At 37.7% G+C, this 14,786-nt stretch overlaps 2 protein-coding genes across 2 annotated transcripts; one reads left to right on the plus strand and one right to left on the minus strand.

Moving 5' to 3' along the window:
• Positions 1 to 511: 511 nt before the first annotated feature.
• Positions 512 to 4,987, plus strand: LOC116310562 (ependymin-like). Its single transcript, XM_031727404.2, has 6 exons — positions 512 to 662; positions 976 to 1,010; positions 2,132 to 2,266; positions 2,577 to 2,760; positions 3,187 to 3,274; positions 4,420 to 4,987. The coding sequence occupies exons 1-6, from the start codon at positions 518 to 520 to the stop codon at positions 4,568 to 4,570; spliced, it is 738 nt and encodes a 245-aa protein (XP_031583264.2). The 5' UTR covers positions 512 to 517; the 3' UTR covers positions 4,571 to 4,987.
• Positions 4,988 to 12,650: 7,663 nt separating this feature from the next.
• On the minus strand, positions 12,651 to 14,786 carry LOC120440648. The gene is made up of 7 exons (XM_039613509.1): positions 14,615 to 14,786; positions 13,952 to 14,194; positions 13,666 to 13,818; positions 13,487 to 13,546; positions 13,270 to 13,316; positions 13,030 to 13,164; positions 12,651 to 12,836 (listed from the first exon to the last, which is right to left on the minus strand). The coding sequence occupies exons 1-7, from the start codon at positions 14,673 to 14,675 to the stop codon at positions 12,651 to 12,653; spliced, it is 885 nt and encodes a 294-aa protein (XP_039469443.1). The 5' UTR covers positions 14,676 to 14,786.

Consider the following 14,786-nt stretch of genomic DNA (forward strand, 5'->3'; position numbering starts at 1 on the left):
AAGATTGGATCGATTTAGCCCATTAACTAATGATTTACAGGTAAATGTGTTTTTGAGAAAGGCACTAAATCTGCAGGTTTGAATAGCACAAACTGTAAGAAGAATTTTGAAGAGGACATCTCCACATGCAACGCAAAATAATTATAGGTTAAGGATTCATTGTTTGCAATAACCTTCAAAAAGGGCTATACTATTAATGTTCATTTTTATAATAATTAATTTTTATCTTTCAGATTAAGGACCTTTTCTTTAATACTATAATGACATTCTATACACGCCTTTTTTGCAAAAGATATGTAAATTTAAGATGAAATATAAGGAGTATTAGAATAGCCTAATTGCATTTTATTTTCAGGACAAGTCATGAGCTTTATGCTTCAACATAAAAACAGCCATGTCTTATAAACTGTAAAGTACTCCCTGTTAATTATTTAGTGAAGTAGATAGTCCAGAAAATGCACAAGGACATCACTTGACGTCACATGATGTGGGCACTGCCTCCTGTTAGCAGATTTATATGGAAGTGTTTCCTGAACCAGAGCGCTCACAGATTCTCCTGGTCTGGCGACTCTGCAACTTTCTCACCATGAACTTCATCAGTGTGCTGTCCTGCCTGAGCCTCTTGCTGGCAGTGGGTGTCGCTCAATACCCCAAACCCTGTGGTGAGTATGGATTTAGATGAACAAGATTCTCAAACTGATGTCTATATCTGTGTTAAGAGACCTGCTAAACGTGCCTGAAACAGAAATATGAAAAAACTGAATTCATAATGTTAGAAAAGTTATTTTTACTCAGAGACACAGACATATTTTTTTAATCCATCTTAAAAACCAGTTAAAATTAAGTTATAGTCAAACTAGGCTGCCAAGATTAATTTGTATAGTATGCTAAGGTTCTCCAATGAGTATATTTATGTATTCAAATTTAGATTGTTATAACAAATGAAGCTTATGACTTTGACTTTCTGTTCCACAGTTGTTCCAGAGCTGCTGAGTGGAGGGCTCACTGTGGTGAGTTCACTGACGTGCGCCGCAGATAATCTTTATGAACTTACTGTATATCCCTATTGCTCTGATCAGTGTTAAGCAATCTTCTCTTGTGTTTTATGCCAACTGAACCCTTTTCTGTTGGATGTAATATTTCCTCACATAATAGTATGATTATGCAGCAACAGAGCAGTTTTTTGTGCCTTAATATGTACGGATTAGGTTTTAACAGAGATGGAAAGTAATGAAGTCCAGATACTTCATTACTGTACTTAATTAGAATTTTCAGGTGTCTTTACTTTTCTTTAGTATTTCTTTTTCTGACAACTTTTTATTTTTATTCCCTACATTTTAACAAATATCTGTACTTTCTAGTCCACGCATTTTCAAAACAAGCTTGTTACACTGGGTTTGTCGCATACTTGGTTTGCCTAACCCGCACTTCAGCATCTAGCCTAGCCATCGGCTCAACAAACACATGAGTGTGTGTGCAGTTTGTCGCACAGTGTGTTGCTAGCTATATTCATATTGGTACCACGATATTGTAGTGGTATTTGATAAACTGGAAATACAAAGTTTACATGTAAGTCCTCACTTTTTTAAAATCAAATATTGGGTCTGTACGTGTGGCATTATGTTTTTACATATTGTGAAACATGCTGCAAAACAAACTGAGGTAGACTGAATGTGTTATTTAAAGGTTTCATAAAAATACTCAGCAGTTTAGAGATGAATTTGAAGTTAAGCTTTTCATGGCTGTATACTGTATAATATGAAGACAGCATAAACAGTGTACTGCTGATATATTGTTGAATTCAGCTGTGTAGATCCACAAAGACCAGCAGGTCAGCTGATCAATAAGCTGAAGTTGAAGTACTTCAACTTTTACTGAAATATTTTTTAACACTAGTACCTGGGTTTTAGACATTAACTAGAGACAAATTCAGGAAAATATGTTTGAGACATTCACTTTCTCACATGCTCACAGCATAAGCCTCACAAGATGATATCATTTGCTTTAGATTAGTTCTCACAACAATCATATAAACTTTTAAACTAAAGACATAGCAGATTAAATATAATTTAATGACCATTAACTAATGTTTAGGTCATGCATAAAATTGGCTTTTATCTCTCCTTTTCAGATGACTGGCGATGGACTCATCTCCTCAACGGGATTAATAACCTATGATGCTTTGGGACAGAGGATGCGAGTTAAAAACTTTGGAATTGGTGACAATCAGGACTTTGCTCTGGATCAGCTGATGCTTTTTAGCGAGGTAGTAAAGCCTCATTAAACTGTTGATGTTTTGTGGGGTTTTTCCTTCGTAATGATCCCTCCCCCTTCAAAAAGGTTCTAAATATCATTCACACACATAAACGGAATTCCGATCATTAGAATTACAAAGAAAAAAAAAAAACTTAGTGTGACATTTAAAAAAATAAAATGAAAGTATAAAATGACAAAAACACACTGATATTTATGCAAACATATTATAAGACAGTGCTGGCTACAATGCTACAGTGGCAGCATGCAAGCCAAGATGTGAACAGGCAAAGAGCATTCACTCTCCTTGTTCATCCTTTCAGGGGGTCTATTACGAGTCCAACTGGAAAACACTCTCTTGCAAGAAGATGAAGCTGGATTCCTCCTTCATTCCCATGCAAGTTCCCTCTGATGCTAAACTGATGGGTCAGGTGTTCATGGGCTCCTCCTCCTCTTGGGGAATGGGTGTGCTAACCAACACCTGGTATGGAAGTCTTCCAGAAAATGGTAATAAGAAGCAAAAATAAATGTGTTCTATACTAATTCTAAGGCTGAAAGGCTATGAATACTACCACTAGTGCTATGTGCTATTTTCATTATTTTGGAAGACAAATTTTAATTTATTTGTGTGTAAATGTACATACTGATTGGCAATTTCAAGTAGCCATTGTAGTAAGGGATTGGCAGTATGTTACATAAACCTTTCTATCCTACAAGTTGTTAGGTTAAGCCAATGTACTACTAAATGACCAAATTATCTTTGGCTGTGCATGCATGTCGAGCATAGTGACAAGAAGCGTAAATTCCTATTTAGGACAAAATAAAAAGAAATAGTAGTGAATTTAGTAAATGTAAAATAATACTTAAAAAAAAAAAAAAAATTATGCCACTCAGGTAGCCTGTTTACATATAACTTATACTTTATGTTTTCAGGCATTTATTCAACTGTCTTTACTGAGATCGGCTGCATCCCTGTGTCCTTCACAAGCTATACTCCACAGTCTGGGTGGCTCACTGTCAGGTAACTGAAAGAGAGTCTGTCTCGAATGTAAAGGGAAGTTATGTAGGCAGACTCAGCAAAAAATACCGAGTTATGAGAAAAGGGTAGCTTAGATAAGATTTACAGTATTCTACATGACATATGAAACTTAGACATAAATGAAACTCCACAAATTAATATATACTAACCAACATGACAGGCAACTTACACAGCACGCCTCTCCCCATCTGAAGTCTTCACAGCCAATTAGTCTAGATATACCAATAGCTGGTAAGCCAGTAAATCTAAAAAGCAACATGAACATCTGAGAAACACATAACACTTAGTAATCTATCACTAGCTCATTTTCAATGCTAAATGGTTCCCTATAAATAAAGAATTAAAAATTCAATAATAATTCAAATATTCTTAACAAATCTATTTTAAAAAAGCATTCCTACAAAAAGAACCCCTCCCCCCCAACTTGGTTTAGCCCAGTGATGTCAACCATGACATCACCAGCACTATAAAAGTAACAAGATACTTGACCTGCATGGATCCTGGGGAAAAAGAATAAATAAATAAAAATTAAACATTATAAAAGACACTTGAAAATGTATGCGTGTGTATTTCCTTTAACTTGATCAACTGTTTTGATGTTAACCACAAATTTAAAACACACACACACAAAACCAGAATAGTAAGTGGAGCAATTACCTTAGGATTGGCAAATTACAGCAAATAAGCACAAGCAGACAAAACAATATAATGTTGTGTGTAAAATTAACACGCATAAGACGAACGGTGAGTATTAAAGTGTGCAAAGGCTCCACCCACTTTGTCTCAGTAATATAAAACTAAAACAGACAATATCTAATGATATTAAAAATAACTTCAGCAACCATTTTAGATTTGAGAGCGATTTTTTTTTTTTTTTTTTTTTTTTTTTTTACAGTATGTCTAACAATATAATGCAAACACATATCATATTATTCTATTATACAATAGAAAACAGAATCATATATATGAGAACCTTTTTTGGATTTTTGGCCCTGAACCATGCAAAAGTTAAGACACTGAAGTGTTATGATGTTCTATTCTCTGCTTTCCATCTGTAGATTTTGAATTTGATGTTGGTAACCTAGTCATACACGTAAACTTTTATTTTTTTTTTTTTTAAATTTCAGCACCTTCAACTGGGTAATTGGCACCTCAAACCCTATGGACTACTTGCCTCCTGATTTCTGTGCCAACTCTGAACTAGAGGAAACAGAAACACCACATAATTTCTTCACTGTCATGGAGTCTCTGGCCATGAAGAGCAAGAGAGTAGAGTAAACATCTTGAGCATCTTGAGCAAGATAATTACAGATAATTACAAATACTGGCCCTCAGCAGAAATCCAAATTTGACCTGAATCATCATCATGTCATCATCATGTCATGTTAAAGTTACATTAACATGACATCCAGCAGAGTTTTCATCTGCAATTCACAGACCTTACCTTTGGATTGCAGGTAGAAAAGTGTAAATAAAAAATCTATATTATTAGAGTGAGAACTACAGACACGCAGTCAACACTACATAAAGGAGACCTTCAAATAACAGATTTCAGATTTGCTTTGTCTTCTGTCTTTATTCATCACATCAGTAAAATTATTTGCAATTAAATGCTTGTGTGGAAAATGTCAATATAATAAATAAAGTAAAAAAAAAAACAACAAGAAAAAAAAAACCCCAAACACGATAGAAAGACAAAGTTTCAAGTTTATTTTTACACAACTGAAAATAAAACGTCAATGCTGTTTTTTATACTGAGACCTAAATCATACCTGTGCAAATTGAATTATTGATGTGTAATTAAGCCACGTATGAAATTCGGCAAGTGTGCACATATTCACTGTGTCTGCCATTGTGATCAGCTGATTTTGACAAAAATACATGAATTTTTCTGTGCAACTCATGTTTTGCTAGGAATGGAAAAAATAGTTATAGTAAATGTTATTGCTGATAAATACACAATATAAATAGCATTAGTACATTTTTAATTAATTTTCGTTTTTTAACTTTTAAGTTAACTCAATTGATCATCTCACAGTCAAAGTTTGTATCATTTTAAAATAATTTCGGAGATAGTTTTGATTTATCTTGAATATCTTGTATTTAAAACACTGCCAGAGAAAATCAGGAAGAGGGCAATTACTGTAATCAAATCGATTTAGCTCTTGAATGTAAAACCAAGGATGTGATGCATAATAAGAGTTCTCAAAATTTTGATGACTGAGTGCTAGTTTTGCTAACTTTGCACACATTCAACACTTTTTATCCCTCTCAGATATGCAGTCATTTCAGTTAGTATGGCAGCAACTCTACATGTTGGTTTAACATCTAAATCCTCGTGATCCTCATCATTTTTCCTTAAAAACAGCAATGGGCACCGGGCCCTGATGGGTATCCCATTGAGTTTTATAAAAAATTTTCTGACAAGCTAATAACAATTTTACTTGACTTCTTTAATGATTCTTTGTCTCGTGGGTCACTTCCACAGACAATGACTGAAGCATCTATTTTCCTCTTGCTGAAATCAGGTAAAGATAGCACAGAACCTGGTTCATACCGTCCCATTTCACTCCTAAACTGTGATGTAAAAATCTTGGCAAAGGCTCTTGCCCTACGCCTAGAAACCACAATCCACGACATAATATCTGCTGACCAAACTGGCTTTATCCCAGGCCGTCACTCATTTACGAATGTTCGTCGGCTCCTAAATCTTATCCACTCTCCTGCATCCAGAGTGGTGCCTGAGGTGGTTATCGCGTTGGATGCAGAGAAAGCATTTGATAGGGTGGAATGGGGTTATTTATTCGCTTGTTTAAAAAAATTTGGTTACGGCCCCAACTTCATTTCATGGATAACACTTTTATATACATCACCCAAAGCCTCTATAATCATAAATGGTCAATGTTCACATTATTTTAAGTTGACAAGGGGTACCCGTCAGGGCTGCCCAATCAGTCCATTGTTATTTGCCCTGGCCATAGAGCCCCTCTCTATTACACTCAAAACCTCGCAATCAATTGCAGGTATCCATAGGATGGATAAAGAGCATAGTGTGTCCCTTTATGCAGATGATCTGTTAATATATGTATCTGATCCTGTTTCATGTGTCCCCTATATTATCCACACCCTAAGCAGCTTTGGCTCCTTTTCTGGGACTGAACTTCAGTAAAAGCGAATGCTATCCTGTTAATGATCTGGCTCTTCAAATACAGAGCAGTGCTATACCTTTCAAAATAGCCAAAAACGGCTTTAAATATCTAGGCATAAATATAACAAGAGATTTGCATAATCTCTATGAAAAAAAATTTCTGTCCATTACTTGAAAAGGTCAAATCAGACTTAAAGAAATGGAAGCCACTTCATTTATCGTTGGCAGGGAAGGTAAATTGTATAAAAATGAATATACTCCCCAAGTTTCTTTTTCTTTTTCAGTGTATCCCACTTTACCTTCCAAAATCATTTTTTAAATCTGTTGATAAAGCTCTGATCTCATTTATATGGGACGGGAAAAAACCTAGAATACGCCTCGATCTATTACAGAGGCCTAAAAATCTAGGTGGCTTAGCCCTTCCAAATTTTCGCCATTATTATTGGGCCTCAAATGTTCAAAAAATCATATACTGGCTCAATACCCCTGATGAAGACTGGTGCCAAATTGAAGCAGCGTCTTGCATCTCCACTTCTCTTAGAGCCTTGGTCACCTCCAGCCTTCCAATTTCCTCACGGCAGCACACCACCAGTCCTATAGTTATCAACACCCTCAAAATATGGGCTCAATTCCGAAAGAACTTTGGGTTTGAAAATCTTCTCCATTTAACCCCTATACACAATAATCTTCTTTTCCTTCCCGCCAGATTAGACTCTGAATTTGCTCTGTGGCAGAGACAAGGCCTCCATAAATTTTCTGACATGTATATAGACGGTGTCTTGGCAAGTTTTCAGGATTTGTCACACAAATTTGACCTCCCTCGGTCCAGCTTATTTAGATACTTTCAAGTTCGCCACTTCCTTCAGCATTATAACCCCAACTTTCCAAATATAACACCATTTACTGGTGTTGATGATCTGTTGAAGCTCACATTTAAGCCTAAAGGTCTTATCTCAAGAATTAATAATTGTATAGCCTCCTTTAAGAATATAACAATGGCAAAGATCAGAGCAGACTGGGAGAATGAGCTGGGGGTGGACTTAGAGGAGGAGACCTGGGAGAGCGCTCTGTTAAGAGTAAACAACAGAACTTTTGTGCTAAATTAAACATCATACAGTTCAAGATTTTACACCGCATTCATTACTCCAAGGCAAGACTGGCCAGAATATTTCCAAACATAGATGCAAGCTGTGAGAGATGTAGAAATCCCCTCCAGATTTAACACACATGTTTTGGTCATGTCCTACTTTAAAAGCCTACTGGTCAACAATTTTCAATAGTTTGTCCGAAGCATTGAATGTTGAGCTTCAACCCAATGCAGTTATGGGTATATTTGGTGTCACAGATAGAGGACATAGAACATTAAGGAAGAGTCATAAAAACATAATCACTTTTACTACATTGCTTGCACGCAGAAGGATATTGTTGCATTGAAGTCAAAAAACCACCCAAAAGCGGCTTTGTGGTTCAGTGACCTGACACAATTTATACAGCTGGAAAAGTTAAAATACGCTCTCAAGGGGTCAAGGAGAGATTTTTTGTTGTTTGGGATACATTCCTAAAACATTTAGAGAAAATTAAAATCATACCCACCTGAAAGAGGCTTGACAGCTGCCGAAAATCCTTTTTTTTGTGTGTGTGATTGGGATTAATTTTGTGCAAAATATCGCCCTTTAAGTGTACATCTTCAAATATGGTGAATTTCCTTGTACCTCATTTAAATTCACTTTATTTATTAATTAATGTATTTATTTTTATTTATTTATTTTTATTTTTTTATTTTATTTTATTTTATTTTTTTTATTTTATTTTATTTTTTTTTTCTCTTTGGGTCGGTGTCCATTATGTTTTTGAGGTGGGATAAATATATATAAAAAAGGAGCACTGTGGCCTTGCTATATGTATATCTTTCTACAACATTGTTGATGCTCAATAAAAAAATAAATAAAAAAAAACAAAAAAAAAACAGCAATGGGTAACCTTATATTGCATTAAAAGTGATATAAGACTTTATATACAAGTAATATACAAGTCGGAATTCTTTCCATTATATAGAAAATCATGACTATGCCTGTTTCTCCTGCAACTCTGAGTTTCTGTGGTTACAATACCCTAAATATTAACATGAGAAAAACAAAAGAAAACCAGGCTCTCATGCTTTGGTTGTAACAGCTGTGCTTTCACTTTCTATATCAAAGCCTTTTTTACTATGTGAAAAGGTGCTATAATATACAGTAGATTAAGGCTTTTTCTACAATTCATTACTAACACTGGACCATAAAAATCATGGGAAGCCCACACAGACCTCCCATTCATTTTATATACATTGTTTATTCTTTCATTTACTTTGTACTACAATTGCACATCTGCTATAGTATGGCAACATCTTTAACATAGTAAAGAATTAGTCTGTGACAGTTTGGATTAACATGACTCACCAGTGATTATACACTGTATTAGCAAAAGTATTTACTCACCCATCAAATCATTGAATTCAGGCCTTCCAATCACTTCCATGACCAAAGGTGAATACAATCAAGCACCTAGGCATGCAGACTGCTTCTACAAACACTTGTAAAAGAATAGTTTGCTCTCAGGAGTTCAGTGAATTTAAGCTAGTGCTGTGATGGGATGCCACCTGTGCAGTAAGTCTACTCATTAGATTTCCTCACGACCATAGTCAACTGTCAGTTGTATTACAACAAATTGGAGGTAGTTAGGAACGACTGCAACTAAACCACGAAATGGCCACGTAAATTAAAGAGTTGGATCAGTGCATGTTGAGGTGTACAATGCACAAAGATCACCAACTTTCTGAAAAGTCAGTAGCTAAAGGCCACTTAGTTCCAGTAAATGACTTCTTGACCTTTACCTCTTAATTCTTCAGTATATCGCACTGCTCGAGAGCAGGTGAGATAGTAGGATCCAAAAGCTGGGAGAGCAACCCCTGTGCTGATGGAGCCGATAGTACCTAGACATCTGAGACAGGTGAAGAAAACCTCGGGATGGAGAGGGTACCCAGCAGAGACAAAGATACCAGTCCACTAGAAGTTTACCCCCACAAAACCAGTGACAAAGCAGCCATGCAGATGCAATGAGCTCAAGTGGCCTAAGGCAAATTACTGGGTGGCATGGCAGAACCTTGACACTGACTTGAACAACAGATCACTTTAGAATGACAGCAGGCTGTTGGTATGTTTATTCCCAAAGAACAGAGCTTTGATACCATCACCCAGTTCAGAAGCATCGCTTTGCCGAATGTAGAGAGAAAGCTCTTCTCTCCGTTCTGGCAAGGAGATTGACCAACTTCCTCTTGTTTTGATTTTAGTACCCGATCCCAATCAGAGAGGAGTGCTCTCTAATTTTTCTGAGAGAGAAGAGTGATTTGCATGTATGGCGTATGGCTTAGTACCACACAGGATGATAGACTTTGGATTAGAGTTCTTCTGTGTCCGGGGTACTGTGCAAAACATGATTGTCAGATACTTCAGCAACCTGCACATATGCACAACCTGCCTCTGAAAGGCTTCAGGACAGGATGGAAACAACTAGAATTAGGAGTAGCTATGGGATGCACCATCTCCCCCATCCTATTCATGATAGCCTTCAAGGTAATCCTCAGAGGTTACATGAATACAGAATATCTCCTCTACCTCTCTCTCTCACACGGCAGAGCACACAACTCCCAACGAACTCCCAAACTTCTACCGGACACAATCACCGGATTGGCCGGACCCACCGGTGCTTTTGTACATGTTAATTAAATTAAAGAAAAGAATCATGGACACTTTAAAGTGTAAATAAGAAGGCTATGACTCCAACAACACACATCATAAACATTACTTAAATTTATATGGATTCAACTCTTTCATTTTAACCATAAATAATAAACGTTACAATAAACATACACATTTTAAACTGTTTCTTGTTGTGTTTTAACTGTTATTAATGTACATTTTTAACCATTCTAACACATAATGAACTTTTTTTATTAAAAGAAACTAGAGCTGGGCGATAAATCGATAACGATATAACGATATGTATTGCGAAATAACTTTTTCTCGATAGAAAAATTAAACTATTGCGATAGGCCTCATCTCTCTTGTCGTCTTAAAAAAAAAAAAGAACAGCCAATCCAAATTAAGTAGCGCAGAGCCGAACCAATCACAGCCGCAGCGTCACGTCACGTGACTTGTTACGTGCAGCACAAGCGCCAAGGCGCGCACTTGTGTATTGTTTTTGCAGCCGTGCAGCCCGGGTAATGAAGGAAATGAGTTTGCCGACTAGAGAAAATCAACCGAGAGCGTGGCGAAGGTTACCGAAGAAAAACAGATGATGGTTCCAATGCCGGAGAGCTTGTCAAACGGAAGGGCCATAGAAGTTCCGTGGTGTGAAGGTATTTCGGCTATTTCAAGTCTGACAAAAACAGAGTAGCGCGCACTGTAAATTGTGCGAAAGCAAGTCTGAAATACAATAAAGCGGTGCATGCTCAATCTCTGACTGAAAGCGCTAATTCGTCATTCGCTTTTGTCAGACTAAAGTAACTGTTAAAACTGTTTGAAAAGCTAAGCTATACAACAAGGAGAGATTAAGAATTTCCTTTTAGTTCTCAGTTTATTTGATATTGACAAAAGTTAGTCAATCGTGATATGAAAAAATCTTATATCGCCCAGCTCTACTTGTCACATTATTTTACCAAAAGACAAAGTGTCATATGATTTAAAGTATTTATTATTGTATATTTAACTTTCTTATTATATCAACTGATTAACCAAAAAGTTAAAGGGATAAAAACAGTGTGTGTGTACTGATGATCAAATCTGAGATAAAATATAATACTTTTTATTAAGTCAGTGTTAACTGTATTTTCTTCTGTTAGTATCATTCAATAGCACAAAGCGCTGGTAGGAAGGAAGTGATCATCAATTTCTATCACTTTGTCAAAGGCTGAGCGTAGGTGTCATCCCGAGACTGTCCCAGTGGAAAATCTTCTGTGGGCAAATCATCGGAACCGGCAGGGCCTTCTCGTAAGGCCCTAGTGAGTCTCCTCCCACTCGGAGTCGGTGTCGGACAACCCCGCATCACCGCTGAGGGCCATGCAGACACTACACACTGCTAAATATCGTGATCGGAACCCCACATACTGCCCCAGAAGTTTATTAAATCCCACCCAACTGCTGCAACCTCTGCTAGAACCAGGAAATCTGTCAAGACTGGTTGGGGTTAGGGCAACAGATGCAAGTCTTCAGAGCAGTGGCAGTGTGACTTTCTTTGTATATACCTGAACCTGATTTACCTTTTAATTTTCTTACTTGTCAAAATGCATCGTGGGTAAAATACAATCCTTGAAATAGTAATAACACAGTATCCTCAGCAAAGATGAATTAAACAAGTTTTATTTTAATGAAAGTTTACTTCAAGTCTTCAGATTTTTACTGTTTTTATTTGATTACTTTAAAGAATATGATTACCTTAAAATAATCAACTAAAGACAGTTTTGATGGAGCTCCTGACCCAGCCCAAGCTCTCTATGAAGACGAGGAAAAACTCCCCTGGGGGGGCCAGATTGACGGAAGAAACCTCGGGAAAGCCCATTCAAAGAGAGATCCCCTTTCCTGGGATGGCTGGGGGGGTTACAGGAATTCCAAAACACCAAAGTTTAAAATAGGGCAATTAAAAAATTATTTCCTGTCAAACAGAAAACAAGAAAGTTACCTCATATATCACACATACATGATTACGCCTGAATTGCGTGTGTTTGTGTGTGTGTGTGATGGGTTTATCTCAGCCAAGCGTGATGCTGAGGTCCTCCAACGTCGGCCGCATCTCTGGGACTCTGGTTAAACACGCGTCCAAGAAATCCCGGCAGCCTGGAAAGAAAGGAAAGAGAAAAACATGAAGATGATCGTTCCAGTGGTCCAAGCCATCAGTCAATCTTGAAGTGTGACGTTTTCTTACGTTTAGACAGACGGCTTTTGAATTTCAGGCGCTTTTGAGGAAGCTCGTGGTGTTAAAGTCCCCCACATGAAGCGCTTCAGACAGAACCACTCCCATTTGCCATACCGTGGTGGGTCCACACCTGTAGCAACTGCGCCTGTACCACTCGGGAGGGGAGTAAATGTCTGTACCTAATAAACAGACACAATTGCAATTTCGTCTAAAACAAAAGGTGAAAATTGTTACATCTGTGAAGAGCAAGAGCAGAATATGTTACCATAAAAGACGCTGGTACAGCGACCGCTCCTTAACAAAGCAGCTCAGTCCAAAGTCGATGATACTAACACGCGGTACATCTGAGCCGGTCTCAATTAGAATGTTCTCACTCTTGATGTCCCGGTGAAAGATGTGTTTATCCTCCAGGTGCTTCGCAGCATCAACCAGCTGCTTCAGAATGACCTGAAACGATGAAAAGACAATAATCAATCAATGGGTTAATGTTTCTCTAATACTCTGTGCTTTGATTGAATGATGTACAGTCTAAGGCTCTTCTAAGGCAAGTCAACTTGCCTTGGCCTTGGCCTCTGGTAAAATCCTCCATTTTCTTCTATGTATTTATCCAGGTCCACAGCGGGACAGGTCTCTCCATCACCAGGATCAGCTCTCTGCCAAAGTCAAACCACTCCAGCAGAGACACTGGGGCTGATGTTCCCACTGATCCATCTGCTTCAGCTGCAAGCTTCAGCATGATGGCAACTTCCACTGACAGATGCTTCCCGCTTTCATCCTGAAATATTTCGACAAAGTGGATGATGAGGAACGGACGCTCCACAGGTGAACGCTGCATGCAATCCACTAATGTAAAAAAACAATTCAAGTGTTGCACATTTACCGTCACTTTGCAGTACACTTTCCCTTTGGGATGTGTTTGATGGCCACCTAAAAGACACAGGGCATTGATCAGCATTTCCTCAGTATGACATAATTAAAGGTGTAAAACAGCACACGTCTCAGCTTACGATATTATCCCTTATCTGCGTTACTGCCTGTCTTACTACCACCATCTGAACACTTACTGAAAATGATCTTTTATGCGGTAGCCAGCAAACACTGCTCCGCAGCCTCCTTCTCCAAGCCGGTGCTCCTCCACGTATCTCGCTTGAAGTCACCTAAACAGACAAACAAATTGGGTTTTACTACAGCTGTCACACAAATTACTCTCTGTTGTACCCTAAATGTTCATTTTGGTCTTCACCTGAATATAAAAGCCAAGCTGCTTGCTACTTACGTTTCTGTTCGGCCACTGACTTTTTGGCAACATTTTTGGTTTTGTCCTGGTCCACGTTCTTCTTCTTAGGTGGGTCCCTCCTGTCTCCCGCAGCTTTCCTTTTGCCAGCGTTTTGGTTTTTACTGCAGCTCTCTGAAATGTCTATGCTGCAGTCTGCAGATGTGGAAAACACCAAAAGCACATCAGCTTATTAGATAATAGACACAAATATCACCCAAACACTAATATCTTAAACCCAGCAACCAGCTGTACACTTAATCTACCCTCACTCAACTAATTAGCCTACCTTTACCAGTGTCCAACCAGGAAGATGCTTGCCCCTTGTCACCGCTCATATGGTCAAGAAGTTTACACTTTTTTGCTGTATTGGTTGTCCCCGCTTCATCTTGTTGGACCTTGCGCTTGACTCCTTTGATCACATGAGCATCTGAGCTGGTGGAAGGACCAGCCTGCTCACTGACCCTCCTTCTTTTTATGGGGGTCTTCTTTTCAGGACTGGCCTTTCTTTTTGTCATTCTGGTCTTACAATCTATAAACAACCACAACACATTAGTGAAAAAGAGCGTTCGACGTCAGGACTGGAAGCATTTTGATGCCATTGAATTTTAAATTAGTATTGCTTAAAATATAATAACAAGTTTATGCTTTTGATAAAAAACAGACCAACATGAGTCCATACTAGGTCTATTAAGTCTTAGATACTGATGACACTTGTTGCTCTGTTTTCACTGTTCAGTCCAAGAATAAACTTGTCACATTATTTTACCAAAAGACAAAGTGCCCCAGTACCTTTCTTTGATTAGACATGTTGCATTTACGCTAGTTTCAATCAAACATAGGATTTAAATCCTCTAAAAATGAATCATTTTATACACAGAGTGTCAACATTTTTAGAAATGTAGATTCTGTTATTTGGGGATTTGAGCTAGATTTTCCGTTTTTTACTTACTTTGATCTCCTGGATCTTTCTTATCTGCCTCAGTCGTAACTTTTCTTGTTTCCTTTTTCATCTTAATGTTTTGAGAACTTTTAAAATAGAAAATGTCACCTTAATGTGCAAATAGTCCTTCAAATGTCTGGATGCTTGACTTTTCTAACTGTGAGTGAGCTTTAAAAGCAAA

The sequence above is a fragment of the Oreochromis aureus genome, linkage group 6 (genome assembly GCF_013358895.1).
Source record: "Oreochromis aureus strain Israel breed Guangdong linkage group 6, ZZ_aureus, whole genome shotgun sequence".
Taxonomy (NCBI): domain Eukaryota; kingdom Metazoa; phylum Chordata; class Actinopteri; order Cichliformes; family Cichlidae; genus Oreochromis; species Oreochromis aureus.

What these genes read in the sequence shown, in the direction of transcription:
- LOC120440648 (XM_039613509.1), bottom strand. Translation starts at nt 14,675, where the DNA reads ATGAAAAAGGAAACAAGAAAAGTTACGACTGAGGCAGATAAGAAAGAT. An exon ending in GAAAGATCCAGGAGATCAAA is followed by an intron (nt 14,195 to 14,614) that starts GTAAGTAAAAAA and finishes GGTTGTTTATAG; the next exon opens with ATTGTAAGACCAGAATGACA. An exon ending in CTGGTTGGACACTGGTAAAG is followed by an intron (nt 13,819 to 13,951) that starts GTAGGCTAATTA and finishes CCACATCTGCAG; the next exon opens with ACTGCAGCATAGACATTTCA.
- LOC116310562 (XM_031727404.2), top strand. Translation starts at nt 518, where the DNA reads ATGGAAGTGTTTCCTGAACCAGAGCGCTCACAGATTCTCCTGGTCTGG. An exon ending in TGAGTGGAGGGCTCACTGTG is followed by an intron (nt 1,011 to 2,131) that starts GTGAGTTCACTG and finishes TCTCCTTTTCAG; the next exon opens with ATGACTGGCGATGGACTCAT. An exon ending in AGCTGATGCTTTTTAGCGAG is followed by an intron (nt 2,267 to 2,576) that starts GTAGTAAAGCCT and finishes TCATCCTTTCAG; the next exon opens with GGGGTCTATTACGAGTCCAA.